The 21585-nt window shown below is 43.5% G+C and overlaps 1 protein-coding gene across 1 annotated transcript in view; it reads right to left on the reverse strand.

Annotated features, from left to right (window-relative positions):
• ITGA9 (integrin subunit alpha 9) overlaps positions 1-21585 on the reverse strand; it is an 83812-nt gene that overhangs the window by 32997 nt on the left and 29230 nt on the right. The window contains exons 13-18 of the mRNA XM_032965788.2: positions 19667-19712; positions 19112-19266; positions 18589-18743; positions 14317-14481; positions 12479-12555; positions 10033-10180 (exon numbers count right to left, since the gene is read on the reverse strand). Of these exons, the coding sequence (XP_032821679.2) occupies positions 10033-10180; positions 12479-12555; positions 14317-14481; positions 18589-18743; positions 19112-19266; positions 19667-19712 (746 nt within the window). The remainder of the gene's footprint in view (positions 1-10032; positions 10181-12478; positions 12556-14316; positions 14482-18588; positions 18744-19111; positions 19267-19666; positions 19713-21585) is intronic.

Genomic DNA, 21585 nt, shown 5'->3' on the forward strand with positions numbered 1-21585 from the left:
AATGCAAAACGAATTCTAGCTAGAACTAGCTTCGCTCTTATCTCGGAAAAAATCAGACTTACACGCACCGAACTCGATCAGTTAGACAAGACACTCTACAAATCACACTTAAAATTGACAGCAACAATGTCTACATCGGATTGGGAACATGTAGACAATATGACTACCTCTTCGGCTGCCACTATGTCGAACAAATGTAGGGACAATTTGATTTCCAAATTCAATCACCTCTCCAGCAAAAAATCGGATCCACACACCGAAAAGATAGACGTCAACAAAGTCGTAATTAATCGCAGTAACAGTTCCATTTCTGATGGTCTGAAATCCGTTTTAGCTAAAGGTCTAAACTTTGCTGTCACACCGAGACACTTCCCGGTTAATGATATCATTGCCCATGTCGACGTTGCACTCAAGGGCTTGAGTCACATCTCTGCAGACGTAGCAAGATCTGAAATCGCTGCAACCCTCAAAAACGCTAAGTTGCCACCCAGCAACATCAGCAAAGACGGACGTTTTGAATTATCTCAATTAAAAAAATAGGGATGATATTGTCGTCCTCTCAGCCGACAAAGGCAATGCCACTGTCATCATGGACAAAACAGAATATAACAACAAAATTCAAGAACTACTCAACGATGGCAGCTACACAAAAATAAAAAGAGATCCCACCAACAGCCTGGTCACCAAAACGAACAAAATCATCTCTGATTCAACAGCATTAATTGATGAGTTCAAACAGTTCTCGTTGAAGCCCTCTGCTGCCAGACCACCAAGATTATATGGCCTTCCAAAGATACACAAAGAAGATACACCCCTTCGTCCCATCGTCTCTACTATCAGCTCCCCCACCTACAAACTGGCACGTTTTCTTGCTGATATACTGCGACCTTTCACTGGAAAAACCACCTCTGCGGTACTAAATTCTACTCACCTGGTATCGACAATCAAAGGCATTTCCCTGTCCCTAAACGACCTGCTTGTCAGTTTTGATGTGGTGTCCTTGTTCACCAAAGTCCCGGTACCTGACACCATCGCTATCATTGAAGACCTGGTTCATCAAGGACTGCATACTGATGTACCCCCCCTGGTGAGACATTGCTTAACCAACACTTACTTCACCTGGAATGGAACTTTCTACAAACAAACTGAGGGCACCCCAATGGGCTCCCCCCTATCTCCGGTTGTAGCCAACGTATTCATGGAAAAATTTGAAACTGACGCCATCCAGACTGCCACTCTACGCCCGACCTTATGGAAGAGGTACGTTGATGACACCTTTGTCATCTGGCCACATGGCCAGCCTGCTCTAGACCAATTCCGCGACCACATCAATTCCATACACCCAGCCATCAGATTTACCATGGAGGTCGAAAAAGATGGCAAACTACCCTTTTTGGATGTCTTAATTAAAAGAAGACATGATGGTTCAATGAGCCACTCTGTTTACAGGAAAGCTACCCATACAGATGCTTACTTGAAACCGGATTCCCACCACCATCCATCCCAGAAGAACTCCCTCATCAAGACTCTATACCATAGAGCCCAATGCATTTCCGACCAGGAACACATTACCAGTGAACTCAAGCACGTACACCAGGCTCTCAGGGCTAATGGCTACTCCGACTACACAATCCGCAAAGCCATCACTCCAGTCATGAAGAAGGATCCTCTTGTGGAGCCACTCAAAACCATCACCTTACCCTACATTGCAGGGGTCACTAAAAAGATCTCCAAAATCCTGAACAAACACAAGATCCAGGTCCGATTCAACACAGTACATAAAATCCGTGATTTAGTTCCATCTGTAAAAGATGCTGTTCCAGACATACAGTACCCGGGCGTTTACAAACTAAAGCGCCTCTGTGGTAGTAGCTACATTGGAGAAACCAAAAGACATATCTCGGACCGCATCCGCGAACACAAAGCAGACTTGAAACACGGTAGGGCGAACTCCTCTGCCGTGGCAGATCACTGTTATAATTCAGTGGGCTCACATGACATTGACTTCTCGAAGACGGAGGTTCTTTGCAAACCAACCGACTACCATGAGAGATTCGTTCATGAGGCCATTCACATATACAAGCACAGAGACAATTTCAACCGAGAAGATGGATTCAGGCTTAGTAACCACTGGAAAGATGTTTTAAATCATTTCTGTTCTTAATTAATTGTATTTTTACGATGACCTTCAGACCGCAGCTCTTTCGCCAGCATTGCCTCTTAATACCTCTCACACCACGGTTAATGGTATAGTTTTACAACATGGAGCATACTAGGGCCTCGCAGCTGTCTCTCTCCCCCTCCTCTGTTCCGACCATGGACGAACTCGTCCGTCTGAACGGTGCCCGTAGCTATCCGTGGTGCTGAAATTTGAGGGTAAGAATCCACCCATTTTTTCGCCATATAGCATTGTGATATATAACGACTTATTGTTGGTAGCTTAGCTGATTGGAGAATATAGAGTTTATTGATAACATGAAGATAATTTATATTTTAGTTTTTATTGGTTCACTATATAGTACTGTGAATAGCTCAGATGTGTAGTAATTTCTGTGACCAGTCACTAGCTAATCACTCAGTTGTTTCAATGCTGGATTCGCCTAGTTATTTCAATGCTAAATTCTCCTGTTTGATTTGTACTAAGGGCCTCGGTGAATGTGTATGCTCTGACTTTAACGTAGCTATTTCTGCAGCAGGTACAAGCTCTATTTCTGCAGCAGGTACAAGCTAATCACTCAGCTATCTCAATGCTAAATTCTATGCTAATTCCATTGTCAAGGGGTGCCTCTGCGGATGTGTATGCCTTAACTTAGCTATTTCAATGCTAAATTCTATTCTAATTCCTTTAACAATGGGTGCCTCTGCGGGTGTGTATGCTTTAACTTTTAACATAGCTATTTCTGTGACCAGTCACAAGCTAATCATTCAGCCATTTCAATGCTAAATTATATGCTAATTCCTTTGTCAAGGCGCTTTGTTCCTCTCACACAGCTTAAAGGCCGTATCTGAACGTGGCTCTTTCACTCCAGCGCTGTCCTACCAGACAGTCTCGTCCCCTTCACCTGATGAAGGCCGCTTGTGTTGTGGCCGAAACGTCGTGAGAATATTATTGTGTTATTTCCTTTTATCAATTTATTATTTTATTATCATTCTACGTGACTTTACCGAAAGAACCAAAGAAGATGAATCATTGCAGTCACGAAAGCTTTAAATCGAAATTTAACCGCCTCTACGGGGAGGGATTCCACACATCCTTAAGAGCATTCAACAGACTTCGGGATAAGAAGGCTCAACTAATCGAGTCTCTCACCTTTCTGAAGAGATGCCGCGACTCTAAGGTAATACCAACCGCATTTACACTAACCTCTGCTGTTGCAACTTCTCTCAATGCAAAACGAATTCTAGCTAGAACTAGCTTCGCTCTTATCTCGGAAAAAATCAGACTTACACGCACCGAACTCGATCAGTTAGACAAGACACTCTACAAATCACACTTAAAATTGACAGCAACAATGTCTACATCGGATTGGGAACATGTAGACAATATGACTACCTCTTCGGCTGCCACTATGTCGAACAAATGTAGGGACAATTTGATTTCCAAATTCAATCACCTCTCCAGCAAAAAATCGGATCCACACACCGAAAAGATAGACGTCAACAAAGTCGTAATTAATCGCAGTAACAGTTCCATTTCTGATGGTCTGAAATCCGTTTTAGCTAAAGGTCTAAACTTTGCTGTCACACCGAGACACTTCCCGGTTAATGATATCATTGCCCATGTCGACGTTGCACTCAAGGGCTTGAGTCACATCTCTGCAGACGTAGCAAGATCTGAAATCGCTGCAACCCTCAAAAACGCTAAGTTGCCACCCAGCAACATCAGCAAAGACGGACGTTTTGAATTATCTCAATTAAAAAAATAGGGATGATATTGTCGTCCTCTCAGCCGACAAAGGCAATGCCACTGTCATCATGGACAAAACAGAATATAACAACAAAATTCAAGAACTACTCAACGATGGCAGCTACACAAAAATAAAAAGAGATCCCACCAACAGCCTGGTCACCAAAACGAACAAAATCATCTCTGATTCAACAGCATTAATTGATGAGTTCAAACAGTTCTCGTTGAAGCCCTCTGCTGCCAGACCACCAAGATTATATGACCTTCCAAAGATACACAAAGAAGATACACCCCTTCGTCCCATCGTCTCTACTATCAGCTCCCCCACCTACAAACTGGCACGTTTTCTTGCTGATATACTGCGACCTTTCACTGGAAAAACCACCTCTGCGGTACTAAATTCTACTCACCTGGTATCGACAATCAAAGGCATTTCCCTGTCCATAAACGACCTGCTTGTCAGTTTTGATGTGGTGTCCTTGTTCACCAAAGTCCCGGTACCTGACACCATCGCTATCGTTGAAGACCTGGTTCATCAAGGACTGCATACTGATGTACCCCCCCTGGTGAGACATTGCTTAACCAACACTTACTTCACCTGGAATGGAACTTTCTACAAACAAACTGAGGGCACCCCAATGGGCTCCCCCCTATCTCCGGTTGTAGCCAATGTATTCATGGGAAAATTTGAAACTGACGCCATCCAGACTGCCACTCTACGCCCGACCTTATGGAAGAGGTACGTTGATGACACCTTTGTCATCTGGCCACATGGCCAGCCTGCTCTAGACCAATTCCGCGACCACATCAATTCCATACACCCAGCCATCAGATTTACCATGGAGGTCGAAAAAGATGGCAAACTACCCTTTTTGGATGTCTTAATTAAAAGAAGACATGATGGTTCAATGAGCCACTCTGTTTACAGGAAAGCTACCCATGCAGATGCTTACTTGAAACCGGATTCCCACCACCATCCATCCCAGAAGAACTCCCTCATCAAGACTCTATACCATAGAGCCCAATGCATTTCCGACCAGGAACACATTACCAGTGAACTCAAGCACGTACACCAGGCTCTCAGGGCTAATGGCTACTCCGACTACACAATCCGCAAAGCCATCACTCCAGTCATGAAGAAGGATCCTCTTGTGGAGCCACTCAAAACCATCACCTTACCCTACATTGCAGGGGTCACTAAAAAGATCTCCAAAATCCTGAACAAACACAAGATCCAGGTCCAATTCAACACAGTACATAAAATCCGTGATTTAGTTCCATCTGTAAAAGATGCTGTTCCAGACATACAGTACCCGGGCGTTTACAAACTAAAGCGCCTCTGTGGTAGTAGCTACATTGGAGAAACCAAAAGACATATCTCGGACCGCATCCGCGAACACAAAGCCCCCTTCACCTGATGAAGGCCGCTTGTGTTGTGGCCGAAACGTCGTGAGAATATTATTGTGTTATTTTATCAATATATTATTTTATTATCATTCTACGTGACTTTACCGAAAGAACCAAAGAAGATGAATCATTGCAGTCACGAAAGCTTTACATCGAAATTTAAAGTAAAACAGTGACAAGTAAAACAGTGACAAGTAAAACACTAACAAGTAAAACACTAACAAGTAAAACACTAACAAGTAAAACACTGACAAGTAAAACACTGACAAGTAAAACACTGACAAGTAAAACACTAACAAGTAAAACACTAACAAGTAAAACACTGACAAGTAAAACACTGACAGGTAAAACACTAACAAGTAAAACACTGGCAAGTAAAACACTAACAAGTAAAACACTAACAGGTAAAACACTAACAAGTAAAACACTGACAAGTAAAACACTAACAAGTAAAACACTAACAGGCAAAACACAAACAAGTAAACTAACAAGTAAAACACTAACAAGTAAAACAGTGACAAGTAAAACACTAACAAGTAAAACACTAACAAGTAAAACACTAACAAGTAAAACACTAACAGGTAAAACACTAACAAGTAAAACACTGACAAGTAAAACACTAACAAGTAAAACACTAACAAGTAAAACACTAACAAGTAAAACACTAACAAGTAAAACACTAACAAGTAAAACACTAACAAGTAAAAAAGTGACAAGTAAAACACTAACAAGTAAAACACTAACAAGTAAAACACTAACAACTAAAACACTAACAAGTAAACTAACAAGTAAAACACTAACAAGTAAAACACTGACAAGTAAAACAGTGACAAGTAAAACACTAATAAGTAAAACACTAACAAGTAAAACACTAACAAGTAAAACACTAACAAGTAAAACACTGACAAGTAAAACACAAACAAGTAAACTAACAAGTAAAACACTAACAAGTAAAACACTAACAAGTAAAACACTAACAAGTAAACACTAACAAGTAAAACACTAACAGGTAAAACACTAACAAGTAAAACACTGACAAGTAAAACACTGACAAGTAAAACACTAACATGTAAAACACTAACAAGTAAAACACTAACAAGTAAAACACTAACAAGTAAAACACTAACAAGTAAAACACTATATATATTCTTAGTTTTTTCGGTAAAGTCACGTTGAAGAGAAACAACAAAATAACAAAATATATATATCATTGTTCTAATTCAGTAGGCTCACATGCCATTGACTTTTCCAAGACGGAGGTTCTTTGTAAGCCATCTGGCTTCCATGAGAGATTCGTTCATGAGGCTATCCACATATACAAGCACAGAGACAATTTCAACCGAGAAGATGGATTCTATCTTAGCAATCATTGGAAAGATTTGATAAATCATTTCAGTTCTTGATTGATTGTTCACGCTTACAGTGGCTTTCAGACAGCATACATTATAAAAAATTTCGTCTCCCCCCTCCTCTTTTCAAAAAAATAGATGGACTAGTCCTGGGCAAACTGCCAATCGCTGCGCGTGACGCCAACGTTTTTTATAAATAAATAAATGTGCCGTTTTAAAAATAAATTTATGCAAACCGACACACCTGATGATGACCGTTTGAGTTATGGTCGAAACCTCGTGAGAATTTTTTTTTTATTGTTTTATATATATTTTGTTATTTTGTTGTTTCTCTTCAACGTGACTTTACCGAAAAAACTAAGAATATGAATTACTGCAGTCACGAAAGCTTTAAATCAAAAAAAGTAAAACACTAACAAGTAAACACTAACAAGTAAAACACTGACAAGTAAAACACTAACATGTAAAACACTAACAAGTAAAATACTAACTAAGTAAAACACTAACAAGTAAAACACTAACAAGTAAACACTGACAAGTAAAACACTGACAAATAAAACACTAACAAGTAACACACTAACAAGTAAAACACTAACAAGTAAAACACTGGCAAGTAAAACACTGACAAGTAAAACACTGACAAGTAAAACACTGACAAGTAAAACACTAACAAGTAAAACACTAACAAGTAAAACACTAACAAGTAAAACACTGGCAAGTAAAACACTGACAAGTAAAACACTGACAAGTAAAACACTAACAAGTAAAACACTGACAAGTAAAACACTAACAAGTAAAAAAGTGACAAGTAAAACACTAACAAGTAAAACACTAACAAGTAAAACACTAACAACTAAAACACTAACAAGTAAACTAACAAGTAAAACACTAACAAGTAAAACACTGACAAGTAAAACAGTGACAAGTAAAACACTAATAAGTAAAACACTAACAAGTAAAACACTAACAAGTAAAACACTAACAAGTAAAACACTGACAAGTAAAACACAAACAAGTAAACTAACAAGTAAAACACTAACAAGTAAAACACTAACAAGTAAAACACTAACAAGTAAACACTAACAAGTAAAACACTAACAGGTAAAACACTAACAAGTAAAACACTGACAAGTAAAACACTGACAAGTAAAACACTAACATGTAAAACACTAACAAGTAAAACACTAACAAGTAAAACACTAACAAGTAAAACACTAACAAGTAAAACACTATATATATTCTTAGTTTTTTCGGTAAAGTCACGTTGAAGAGAAACAACAAAATAACAAAATATATATATCATTGTTCTAATTCAGTAGGCTCACATGCCATTGACTTTTCCAAGACGGAGGTTCTTTGTAAGCCATCTGGCTTCCATGAGAGATTCGTTCATGAGGCTATCCACATATACAAGCACAGAGACAATTTCAACCGAGAAGATGGATTCTATCTTAGCAATCATTGGAAAGATTTGATAAATCATTTCAGTTCTTGATTGATTGTTCACGCTTACAGTGGCTTTCAGACAGCATACATTATAAAAAATTTCGTCTCCCCCCTCCTCTTTTCAAAAAAATAGATGGACTAGTCCTGGGCAAACTGCCAATCGCTGCGCGTGACGCCAACGTTTTTTATAAATAAATAAATGTGCCGTTTTAAAAATAAATTTATGCAAACCGACACACCTGATGATGACCGTTTGAGTTATGGTCGAAACCTCGTGAGAATTTTTTTTTTATTGTTTTATATATATTTTGTTATTTTGTTGTTTCTCTTCAACGTGACTTTACCGAAAAAACTAAGAATATGAATTACTGCAGTCACGAAAGCTTTAAATCAAAAAAAGTAAAACACTAACAAGTAAACACTAACAAGTAAAACACTGACAAGTAAAACACTAACATGTAAAACACTAACAAGTAAAATACTAACTAAGTAAAACACTAACAAGTAAAACACTAACAAGTAAACACTGACAAGTAAAACACTGACAAATAAAACACTAACAAGTAAAACACTAACAAGTAAAACACTAACAAGTAAAACACTGGCAAGTAAAACACTGACAAGTAAAACACTGACAAGTAAAACACTGACAAGTAAAACACTAACAAGTAAAACACTAACAAGTAAAACACTAACAAGTAAAACACTGGCAAGTAAAACACTGACAAGTAAAACACTGACAAGTAAAACACTAACAAGTAAAACACTGACAAGTAAAACACTAACAAGTAAAACACTGACAAGTAAAACACTAACAAGTAAAACACTAACAAGTAAAACACTGACAAGTAAAACACTAACAAGTAAAACACTGACAAGTAAAACACTGACAAGTAAAACACTAACAAGTGAAACACTAACAAGTGAAACACTAACAAGTAAAACACTAACAAGTAAAACACTAACAAGTAAAACACTAACAAGTAAAACACTAACAAGTAAAACACTAACAAGTAAAACACTGACAAGTAAAACACTAACAAGTAAAACACTGACAAGTAAAACACTAACAAGTAAAACACTAACAAGTAAAGCACTAACAAGTAAAACACTAACAAGTAAAACACTGACAAGTAAAACACGAACTCGTGTCTGTGACGGTCTAGCGGCACGAGGTCAAGATGAGTGGCGTGTGCCAAGCCACTGGAGGTGGGGTCTGATACTGAACAATGTGCGCAGATCGTGGCAGATTATTATATATTTCATTAAGAACAATAATTCACTAACTTCCCCTGACTGTTTATACTACTCGTCTGGGTTTCTGGAAATTGTGTTTCTAGTTGTCCTTTCCCCGAGTGTTTGGGGCCCAGTCCTTGTTTGTTCCATGAACCAGGAGCGGCCACAGGCTGACACAGGCGGCCACTGGCTGGCACAGGCGGCCACAGGCGGCCACAGGCGGCCACAGGCTGACACAGGCAGCCACAGGCTGACACAGGCTGACACAGGCTGACACAGGCGGTCTCCTTCACAGTGGCTGAATGATTAATTGGTTGTTTCATTGAATTATGTGTAAATTAAAAGCATGACAAGTTGGTCAGTTGCTTGAAATAGTAATTGATTAGTTGAAGGATTTGGTAATTGACTGTTTGAATGATTGAATGATTAGTGTATTGCCTAGTTGCTGAGTCATTGGTTTATTGATTGAATGATCGAAAACACTGACAAGTAAAACACTAACAAGTAAAACACTGACAAGTAAAACATGAACTCGTGTCTGTGAGGGTCTAGCGGCACGAGGTCAAGATGAGTGATTGACTTGACGAATGGATCAATGTTTGATTGTTCATTCGGCAAATAATTGGTGAACCGATTGACTTACTGAACAGTTGGTGGGTGAACTGACTTTCCGATAGGTTCACTCACCGGCTCCCAAACCTTGACGAAGAAGAGCGAGCTGGGGAAGGAGAGCGTGGTGGTGGCGTCGTAAGCGTCGTCACCCTCGTTCCTCACTGTCACGTTCAGTGACACCGTACGCCCATCCCCGATCACCAGCTCTTCCGTCTGGATGGCACTGAAAGTCCCAGCGCAGCATTATCGCCCTGCCACCAGCGCCTGCGTCTTTCTCCCGTTCCCGCCGACGAGGGAACCCACCCACGGTTCCAGGTGGGACCAGGCAGCAAGTTTAGAGGTAGTCACCCCATTACAAAGATCATTTTACAACCTGTTACCAGTACATTGCTGGACGGGGACCTCCCCACGGTGTATTGGTCATGGTTATTTGATCAGTCATCACCACAATGGTCAGTACGAGTTGGCGAAGACGGGGAGCATAGAAATGCGAGCATAGAAGTACAGTACAACAATATGTTATGCTGCACCGCCCCTCTGCTGCCCACAACACAGCTTCACAAATCAGCTCAGCCCATCTCACATGCGATTAATGTTCACAAGGTGCTCAGTGTTCTTAAGTCAGCGATCTCTCTTGATGCATGGAACACCGAGCCCTTCAGAAAATGTTGCAGACCACCATGCGGTAAAAACGTGGTGTTTTGTATAAAACATTGTGAACTGCACTGTATCCGGTGGTTAACTTCCCATGGCCTCGAGGAGCTCCAGTGGTGCACGGACCACAGGCTGGGAACCACCGCAGCAGCGCATGGACAACCGGGTGGCGTGTCGCACACGAATTAGTGAAGCCGAATTCCCTTGCCTGCCTGGGTGGTGCACCAACACACCCAAAACCCACGTGGGGCCTCACTGCGAGCATGTGCATCGCACCTAACGATGTGGCCTGCAGGCCCCGGCCGTTTACCCGGCTATGTTTGTGGAGTGGACACATCTACAACAGAAAAAGTTAATTTCGCCGCAGCGGTTTCCCTAAAAATTTGCCAACTAAATACTGGAAAAATAAATAGCGCAAACCCCGAAGTAACTACAATAAGCCAACACCGTGACTTCTAAAACAAATTGTCTTCGATGTGGGTTTGCAAACACGGAACACTAGCAAAGCCGCCGCAGGTGTGGCAATCAACCTCCCGCCGATGTCTCCCACCCCACCGGAGGCCTGACACAAGTGGCACGCGCCCTCCGCCCTGCGCACGTCGCAGCTCACCCCACTTGGGGCGTTCACGTGCTCGCGTGCATCACCCACGTGCGCATCGCCCACGAGCGCATCGCCCATGCACGCACGCATCACTCATGCGTGCATTCCCAATGACTTACTGACGAAACCCGAAGCTGCTGCATTCACGCAAAAAAAGTCTCGGATCACCGCATGCGCTCGTGGTGAACGGTGAGTGTGCGAAGTACGCTCGCAGTTCCCAAGAAAATGGCAGTTTTGTTCGAATCTGCCAGTATAGAACCTAAAAACCCCCAAAAATGTGCTGCTACGGCAAAATAATCAGCCGCGGATTCACGCGGAGCGCTTAAAGGCGAGTTTGGAGCCAGCTGGCACAGAACTCGGCGAAAACCTGCGGTAAAGTCACCGGCCTTGTACAACCGAGAACACCGCTTTTTCTTAAACCAAACAAACGAATGGTAAAGATTTATGATGGAACGCGCCATTGGCATCGTGCCGTGCATTCATTTATTAATTTACCACGCTAAGTCGAGAGAAATAAATGCGCTCAATGCAAAACATGTTTTGTTGAAGCGTAGCACGAGAAGGGTTCAAGAGAGTTCATCTGATTTTCCCGTAGGCATGGTGGAAATTACAACTCATTTACATAGGTTGGTTAAATTACTTTTTTTACCAGTTTGCGCTTAATGCGGATGGCGCACTCACTGCCGCTCAGGAGCAGCAGCAGCAGCAGCAGCGCCGGGAGCCGCGAGCTTTGACTCGTGATGCGAAAGGGAGATCTGGACAAGTTAGGGGCCATTATTGCGAGATGTTAACTACCTCGCCTGGTATACAGGAGGTCGTGGGTTCAATTCCGAACCTGACGCCTATATGTTTGGAGTTTGCATGTTCTCCTCGTGGGCGCTTGGATTTTTCTCCAGGTCCTCTGGTTTTTCCTTCCACGTTTAAAAAAATGTGTTTAGAGTATTTGGCTGCAATACATTTTCATATGATAAGCCATTTCGTTGAGCTATCATTTGTGGCCAGGTCGCTTCTGAAAAACAGCTACATAGCTCAGTGGGCCTTACCTGGTAAAATAAAAATGTTGTAAGTTTTTTATTTGTAACATTGCATTAACCACACCCATCTTTCATATCCTCCACGTATAAAGTTCACGTGAGAACCACTCCCATCAGATATAACGTTTTTCCAAGGCAGCAGGGAATAAGTAAACTGAACACTATGCACAGAGGGGAAGAGTGGTTCATTATTCGCTACTAAAGAGAAGCCAACAGTCGCAACGGCTCTCACCTTTTGCTGAACATCTTGGCCTCCAACTTCATGTCAGTGGCGCAATCCTCGTTGAAGCAATTCCTCTCGAACACGGTCTGCGAGAGTGCACACGGGAAATATTTGAGAAATGGAAAATTGCACGCACGTTTGATTCGTCAATAGCACTGTGACTTAAAACAAATATAGATAAGTGACGTTTTGGGAAATGGCCCTTCTTCAGTCATTACCCGAAACGTAACCGTTTATATATATATTCAGACCACGGTGTTATTTTTTAAGAATGTGTTGCGTTAAATCTTGACTTAAAGCTTTCGTGACTGCAATAATTCATATTCTTTGGGTCTTTCGGTAAAGCCAAGTAGATAGAACAAATAATAAAATACAAATAATAACAATATCACAACGTATTCTTAGCTCTTTCGGTAAAGTCACGTTGAAGGGAAATAATAAAATAATAATATATATAAAACAAAACAATTCTCACGACGTTTCGACCATAACACAAACGGTCATCATCAGGTGTGAAAAAAAACAACGGCAAGAAACATTTGAAAGAAGCGGCGGGCCGCATTTATTTATTTATTTTAAAAAAAACCAGTGTGTTTTTTTATTAATTTTAAAAAACGGTAGCGCCACGGGCAGCGATTTGGCAGTTTTTTTAGAAGGACGAGTCCATCTATGTTTTGAAAAGAGTAGGGGGGAGATGAAAAATTAATGTATGCTGTCTGAAAGCCACCGTAAGCGTGAACAATCAATTAAGACCTGAAATGGTTTATCAAATCCTTCCAATGACTGCTAAGATAGAATCCATCTTCTCGGTTGAAATTGTCTCTGTGCTTGTATATGTGGATAGCCTCATGAACAAATCTCTCATGGTAGCCAGATGGCTTGCAAAGAACCTCTGTCTTGGAGAAGTCAATGTCATGTGAGCCTACTGAATTATAACAGTGATCTGCCATGGCCGAGGTGTTGGTCCTACCGTGTTTAAGGTCTGCTTTGTGTTCACGAATGCGGTCCGAGACATGGCGTTTGGTTTCTCCAATGTAACTACTACCACAGAGGCAACTTAGTTTGTAGACACCAGGGTACTGTATGTCCGGATTCACATCTTTTACAGACGGAACCAGATCACGGATTTTATGTAATGTGTTGAAACGGACCTGGATCTTGTGTTTATTCAAGATTTTGGAGATCTTTTTTGTGATCCCCGCAATGTAGGGTAAAGTAATGGTTTTGAAAGGGTCCTACATTGCGGGGATCACAAAAGTGGGCTTGCAGAGTACCCTCCTCTTGGCAAAATCAATTTCGTGTGTGCCCACAGCGTTTGCTCCACCAGCTTCGTCACAAATCCGCTGCACAGGACTGAAGCCTCATGTTGGGCTTCAATCACCACAGCCTCTGTGTATTGCAGTTGTCGCGAAATTGATCGCTTGGCACGGCGAATAAAAATGCCGCGTCTCTTGACAAGCCTGCAGGGTACTTCTTGCCTGGGTTCAATGCCTGACTCGGGTGCCTTTCGACGTGAATCTTGAATGCCCTTCCCCTGTCTTCTGCAGTGTGAGTGACAGTGTGAGTAAGTATGTGGGTGTGTGTGAGCATGTGCAGTTTGTAGGTTTTCCCCTTGTCCTGCATGGGTTGCCTCCAGGTTCTCCGGTTTCCTCCCATAGCTAAAGATACCCCCATACAATGTGACCTCGATTCGGCCAAACATCCCAACGCTGAACTATTAGGATTACACAGAGAAGCAACATTGCGCTTAACTACAAAAACTTGGCAGGACCCTCCTGACAAAGAGTCTCGAGGCTCAGTGAAGTCACTGTTTTTTGTCGCTGTTTGGTCCCTCCTGCCCGCGGCACCTTGTTGCGCACGACGCTGCCACGCCCGTCGTTCCAGCGCAGGATGGGCTCCAGCGAGGGGAATCTGGGCCGCCCGTTGGTGCCGCCCACGTCGTCAACGTGGTGTTTGCCCAGCCAGTAGGACACCTCAAACGCCAGCGGCGAGATCACGTCCCTCATGTCCCGCTGGCGGAATGAAAACCCACAGTGCCGCGAGCCACGTTACCACGTTGCAAGCGGATTCAGCAGCATCATCATCATCGTGATATCATAATCATCGTCGTTATGACCATTATGAACTACTTCATAAATGATATAACTATTGTTATCATGATCTCTACATTCATTATGCTTATCATCATCAGAATAATCATCACAATAATCATCATCAATATCAGTGCTATTACCATTGACATAATAATCACTGCTAGCATAATTACCATCATACATGTGTCATGCAGTGCTGAAAAATATAAATACTTTATTGAAAACTCTTCGTTTGGAGAAAAAAATCGTAACAGTAATAGGCGCATGATAGAAATGCACAGAATTTACAAAAATGTGAAGAAGAAAACTACAGGCTCATAAAGCTTTCACTGGAGCATAAACAATTGTGAATTTCGACCGAGACAAAAAACAATTAACTTTGTTTTCCATAACTCCGTTCAGTAATAATAATGATTTAAAAAAACCCAAGTTGAATTATAGTTCTCTGGCCGACTCACTCGGACACCGAGACGTAGCCCACGCGGCGCCCACACACGTGGCGCCCACGCACGTGGCACCCACGCACGCGGCGCTCACGACCAAAAGGAGAGCATGAAAACTCGAAATATACAGCAGGCGGCGGGGTCGGGAACGATCCCACGACCTTCTCTATACCAGGCAAGGCAGATGATATCTCGCCACCGCCGTGCCATCGGGGACACACGCTGCGCCCGACGCGTCATATCAAGTTTCTGCATTTGTCCGTCAAGGCAGACGATGGTTAAAAAATAAAACGCGGTCGACACTTCCACACGTCGAGGAGAAGCTGTTTGTAATCTGGCGAGCGAGCGTCAGCGGTAGTTGTTTGCGGAGTCGCACTGCGCACCCGTGCACGTGGCTCTGCCGACAGACGAGGCGTTCGCTCGCTACCCCGCACGGCGTGCTAGGCGCAGAGACGCACGCTGCCAGAATTAAGGTCGCACCTCACCATTGTCAACATCCAGAATGGACTCACCCCCGCCCGCATCTCCCCACTGATCTCACCCTACTCACCTGCACACGCCCTCCTACCTCTCCCCTCTCATCTCACTCTATTTCTTTCCATGCACTCTCTGCTCCAGCAACCAAGACTTTTTTTCTGAAGCCCTCAGTGAACCTTCGTTCAGTGGCAGGTCACTCATTCTCCTGTGCTGCTCTGATTGTCTGGAACTCCCTTTCCCCAGCCACCCGTGCTGCCGACTCCCTTTCCTATGTTCAATTCCAGGGTCTAGACCCTCCTCTTCTCCTCTGCCTATGACTGACTCTTCTCTCTATGAAATAAATTCACCCACTGTTTCAGATGACTCCTGTTTCCGACCACGTGTCAAAAAACGTCTTAAAAAGGAATTGGCCAAACATTCTGGTGTAGGATTCTCCTGAAAAAGAGCATTGAGACTCAGAGAGAGGTGTTCCTGCAGAAGTAAATGACACGATGATATAGAATTGTGTTAAATGATATTACAATATCCAAAGAGCACTTACTGCACAGAACTAACGTGCAATCAAGAGTTCATGTGGATGAACGCTCCGAGCGAGTCAAACGTTTATGTTTAGGTCATTAAGTAATTACTCTAAATTGCATTTCCGTAACAAAGTGGTAATGGGGCATTTAATCAGCCAGGAGGATCTGTACCCCACACACTGCAGTCGCAGTTTTCAGACATTGGATCAGGCATGGACACAAATTTCAAAAGTCTGAATAAAACAAATGTCTTGTTGTTGAACATTGTGTAGACATCGGAAAAGTGATTTGGAGGTGTGGACGTGGGGAGCTCGACAGAATTAATCAATGGGAAAAGAGAGCGCCCTCCTGGGATGTTTTTTCTTAAATATTTAATAACTGTGCTATAAATATGTTTTGGAGTCCACTATTTTATAGGATACGTCACCCTTGATGAATACCAAATATGGAAACTTTCCAAGTGACTTCGAACTATTTCCAAACTGGGGTGCCACTGTGGCGAGATGTTGACTACCTCGCCTGGTATTCAGGAGGTAGTGGATTCGATCCCGACCCTGACGCCTGTATATTTGGAGTTTGCGTGTCTCTCTCCCCATGGTCGTGTGGATTTTTCTCCGGGTCCTCCGGTTTTTCCCTCCACATTTAGAAATGCGCGTTTAGAGTATTTGGATGCTAGAAATTTCCACATGATAAGCCACTTCGTTGAGCTATCATTTGTGGCCAGGTCCCTTCTGAAAAAAATAGCTATATAGCTCAGTGGGCCTTACCGGTAAAATTAAAAATAGTTTAGTTTATATCTTCTTTACCATCAACCAAAGCAGAATAATCATCGCGGTGACTTTGCGTGGCTCACAAACAAAGCCCTCGAGTGGTACGGCGGCCGGGCGGCCCCGTGGCGGCCACCAAAATAACAAGATGAAAATTTACTAAAACAATAATCAGGCAGCACGTGTTTTACATCCCCGCACTTGCACGAGTGCAGCGGAGAGAGAGAGAAAATATCCCCGGGCCGTCTGAGTGACGCTGGAGCCCCCGCGCGAGGCCACGGTTGCTGGGGGTGCTTGCTGCGCAAACGACGAACGGACGGACGGACAGACAGACGCTGGCGCGCGCCGCAGACCGAGTCCTCGCAGGACAAAACTGCCGACACGAAAAAAAGATCCATGCAAGGCTACGACCCAATAAAGTTGTTGTAAACGTTTAAAATATATGTTGTTATTTATTTTTAAACCGTTGCTGCGACAGTGGAATATTTTTTTTCTTCCAAAAAATAGAATTGGGAGAAATAAAAAGTGAAATTATTATTAACCATTTCCGAATCACTGACGAGTGATTGAATGAGGGTGGATTAAATTTGTGGTTTTGTGAAAGGTCAACCATCATTGTTCAATAGATTGACTCACCCCTGCCATAGTAAAGTACAATTTACACCACTGTTATAATTTAAAACAGAAGATAAAAGCACCTTATTGTACATTTGTGTTTATTGCCACTCAGTTTTTATTTTAACACTGGGCGGCAGGGTAGTCCAGTTATATCACTGCTGCCTCACAGCAAGAAGGGTCCGGTTCAATTCCCGACTTGGACATCTTTCTGCGTGAAGTTTGTATGTTTATCTCCCTGTTCTTCATGGATTTTCTCCGGGTTTCAACATATAGATAAACAAACACACAATGTAAGTAGTATTGGCCAAATATCCCAATGCTGAAATACTGTGAACAAATTACTCATTTGGGATTACACAGACAGTAACATTTCCATCTACTGTGAAAACTTAGTAGGGCCCTCCTGAACAAGAGACTTGAGACTGAACATTGTAATCTGTGTGTGTACGCTTCAGGTGGTGTCTTGAGACTTTCCTGTGAGGCTTTCCTGGATAGTAAAGTCTGCGGACAGTACTACGCAGTATGCCAAAGAAGCCATATCAACATTTTACAAGCATTGCTTCAATTACAATTTTCATGTACCAATTCACCTAATTGTCAGCTTATTTAGGGAAAGCGGAGTCAAGGTTGTCGTTGATTGTCCCGGCCATGGTGTGCAAGTGGAGACTCTCGCAGACCCATCCCCCTTGCTTCATGGATCAAATAAATAACCCGACGGATGGAATGTTTATCCCAATTTTTCACACAGAAGGAAAAAAACCACCTCCCCTCCCTTTAAATCAACCCCACCATGAATTCACCCTGCGAGGTTTCACAGCGAGGCTGCGAGAGACGTGGCTTTGAGAATCCAAGTCTCCAGATGCTGGCGACTGAGGTAGCTGGAGACGCGCTCGGTAATATAAACTAGGACATTAAATGCCCCAGTTTTGTGAGGTACATAATACTGCACGACTCAAGACAGGGTATTTACACGTGTAGTTCTATATTCCAGAATTGCGAGATATGTTTATTCCCATGATATGTCCGTGTTCTGTTTTACGTTAGAGGTGGCTACCCTTGGCGAAATGGGAACTCGAGGGTGGAACTCAAACGATGCTTCACCTCCACCACTGCCCCCCGGTCACTGGGACTCGTCGTTTGAGACATTGATTCGAACCCAGGCTCACAGTGGTGGTGGTCTAGTGCTGCCCCAGGCCTCACCTTGATGTAAGCAAGCTGCGTGCGGCAGAGCTGCTTGTCGTATGCGAGGTCGGCCTTGCCCGACACCTGCGTGATGCCGTCGGCGTACGGACCCAGGATGATCCGTGAACCTCCGGCCTTCTTGGCCACGTCCGCCGTCAGGTTGTAGAAGAGCTCTGAAGTCAGAGAGCAAGATTTAAATGTGCGCAAGCACGCACGCACCCCCTGTATCGACATACAGCCTGTTGGGACAGTTCCGTAAGAAAGTACCTACGAAAGCCGGCATGGCGTATTCGGGGTTGGTGTGACAAACATTATGCCAATACAACTTTGTCTCCCGTGAGCTGATGTTTACACATCGTACCAGGTACTCATTTGAAGCTGAGTCGACCTAGGGGAGGCCCAGGACCGGTTCAGACAATCATCACTGGTGTTGGCCGTGAGCGGGACTGCTATACTACCACTCTCTAGACACGCATGAACACGCCCATACAGACGTGCGCACGCGCGCACGTGTGCGCGCGTGCGAGCAGTAGGCCCTCACCGATCTTGCCCGGGACCGCACGCCCGCGGAAGCGCAGGCACACGCTCACGTTGAGGCAGAGCGTCGGCTGTCCACCGTCCACACACAGCGGCGCTGTGATGTTCACGGAACGCGGCAGCACCACCGACGCCTCCACCGTGATCACCGGTCGCGTCCTGCGGGACACCACGTGCGTAGGCGCTCGATCGCTCGCCACTCAGTGCTCTCCGAGACGGCGTCACGCACTTCACATTTCAGAATCGGAATATTGATTTATACCGGAGGAATCAGATTAGCTATAAAGCTCTTTCACAGATGTCCAGTAGGAGCGGCTCAGTACGTTACAACAACAAACATACAAAAACACGATAGGAGGGCAAAGTATAGGAAAGGTAAGCAAATCACAAAAAAAATACACATAAAACTAAACTATTCTTTATTTTAGCGGGGCAAGGCCCACTGAGCTATATAGCTCTTTTTAAGAAGCAACTTGGCCACAAATGACAGCTCAATGAAGTGGCTTGTCATCACGTGGTAATGTAGAGCAGCCAGCGTTGGGTCGCGGCGCCATCTCACCTGAAGAGCACCGCCACGTCCGACGTGAAGGCCCCAATGACGACGTCTGCAAGAAACCAGAGGCGACAGCATCTTTAGCGGCAGCTGCTGAGCAATGGGATGAAGCGCCACGCTGTTCATGCCATGATCATTAAACTAAAACTATTTTTTTTCATGTTACCAGGTAAAGCCCACTGAGCTATATAGCTCTTTGTCAGAAGCGACCTAGCCACAAATGATAGCTCAACAAAGTGGCTCATCGCGTGGACATTTAATGCAACCAAATAATCTTAAACGCATGTTTCGAAATTTGGAGGGAAAAACCGAAGGACCCAAAGTCATCAGGGTCAGGATCGAACCCACGACCTCCTGCATACCAGGAAGGTCGTTAATAACTTTTCAACGATTAGTTATACAGCACAGTTCTGCATTGGTATACACAAATACATGTTGTATGCTTGTATGCACTGCCCAGTGTCAATCCACTGCTGGATGAGAGTCTCCCCATGCCATGTGGGTCACGGGGGTTATTCGACCATGCTTCATCACACTGGTTAGTTCGGGTTGGGGAAGACATGAAGAACAAATGTGGGAGTATAGAAGTACAGTGCAACACTGGATTTTATGCACAGGTCTCTGATGCGGTGTTAGCTGCCGAGGTCGAGATTTAATTCTTGTTGCTCTATGCCCCTGTATCATTGCCGTTCTGCTGTAATATGCACCGATGCCTAATTTATTGAGGACCATAGCGTCACGCAAAATAAAGATGGATTGATTGAAATTGATACCCACCACGTAGCCCGTCAAGTTCGCCAGTGCGTTTGTGACTTCTCCAATTCGTGAAACGAGTACACAACACAATAACAGAGCAGTGCTCGTTCTTGTGATGGTAACAATGGGACAGTACATGAATAAAAAACAGCCACAGTAACTTATTTCCCTCTACAAAAGCACCTGCAGAAATATCTCATTTTAAGATCTGCAGCCGCCCAAAAAACAAGCTCTCACTGACACTGGTGGCCGACCTGCTGTGTGCTTGTGTCTGCGTCAGTGCGCACACGGTAAAGAGTTCAACTGTCACTTGATCAGGAATCTTCCTTCCCACCCATTTTTCTTACACACTGTAACAATTATTCTGTCATCTACAATGGGACGAATTCTTACAACCAAATCGTCACAAATGGTCCAGATTGTGCCAGATCTCAGAAACCAAGCAGGCTCGAGCCTGGTCAATTCTGGCATTGACGACCGCCAGTGTAAGGCTGATGCTGCAGGCTTGGGGCTGGCTGCTAGGTGCTCGGGGATAACGGTATATCAGTGGATTCTTAACTTTCTACCTGTGGGGAGCTATAATTGTTATCTCCTCGTGTGCATGGGTTTTCTGCAGGGTCTCCGCTTTCTTCCCACATGCTAATGGGATTGACCAATCGCAGGATCCTCCTGAAAATGAGGCTTTTCCTGGGTAAAAAACATTATTGTGTTGCCAATGCAATTGTCAGGGTATAACCAAATCACCCGAAATGTGACCGGTATCATCAAATCTCAGAAGCCAAGTGGGTCTTTAGCCGGGACTGTGCTAAGATGGGTGACCACCATGTCTAAACAATCAAGTGTAATCGGCATTACGGCCAACAGAGGGTGGCGCAGCAAAAATCCATCGTTTTTTTTACTCCCTCTAACTTCACCAACCTGCACTGACAAGAGTGGAAGAGTACTGTCTGGTCAAATATCTCTTACTACCCACAGGCATGGGGAGGCCCTCATCCAGCATTGGATTGACAAGCGGGCCGTACATGTTCGTGACTTTGTCAAGATAGGAATCTGGCCCTAAGTGTTTAAGTTTGGCGGCACATTTTCCTAAAAGGTATTCTACAGCCGATTAACCCTCTTGACCGTCTTTTTGCTTTGGTGCCACATCTTTGTGATCCGCAAGCGTCTCA

Source organism: Petromyzon marinus, chromosome 34 (assembly GCF_048934315.1).
Source record: "Petromyzon marinus isolate PM22_M1 ecotype Great Lakes invasive population chromosome 34, UKy_Petmar_22M1.pri1.0, whole genome shotgun sequence".
NCBI lineage: Eukaryota > Metazoa > Chordata > Hyperoartia > Petromyzontiformes > Petromyzontidae > Petromyzon > Petromyzon marinus.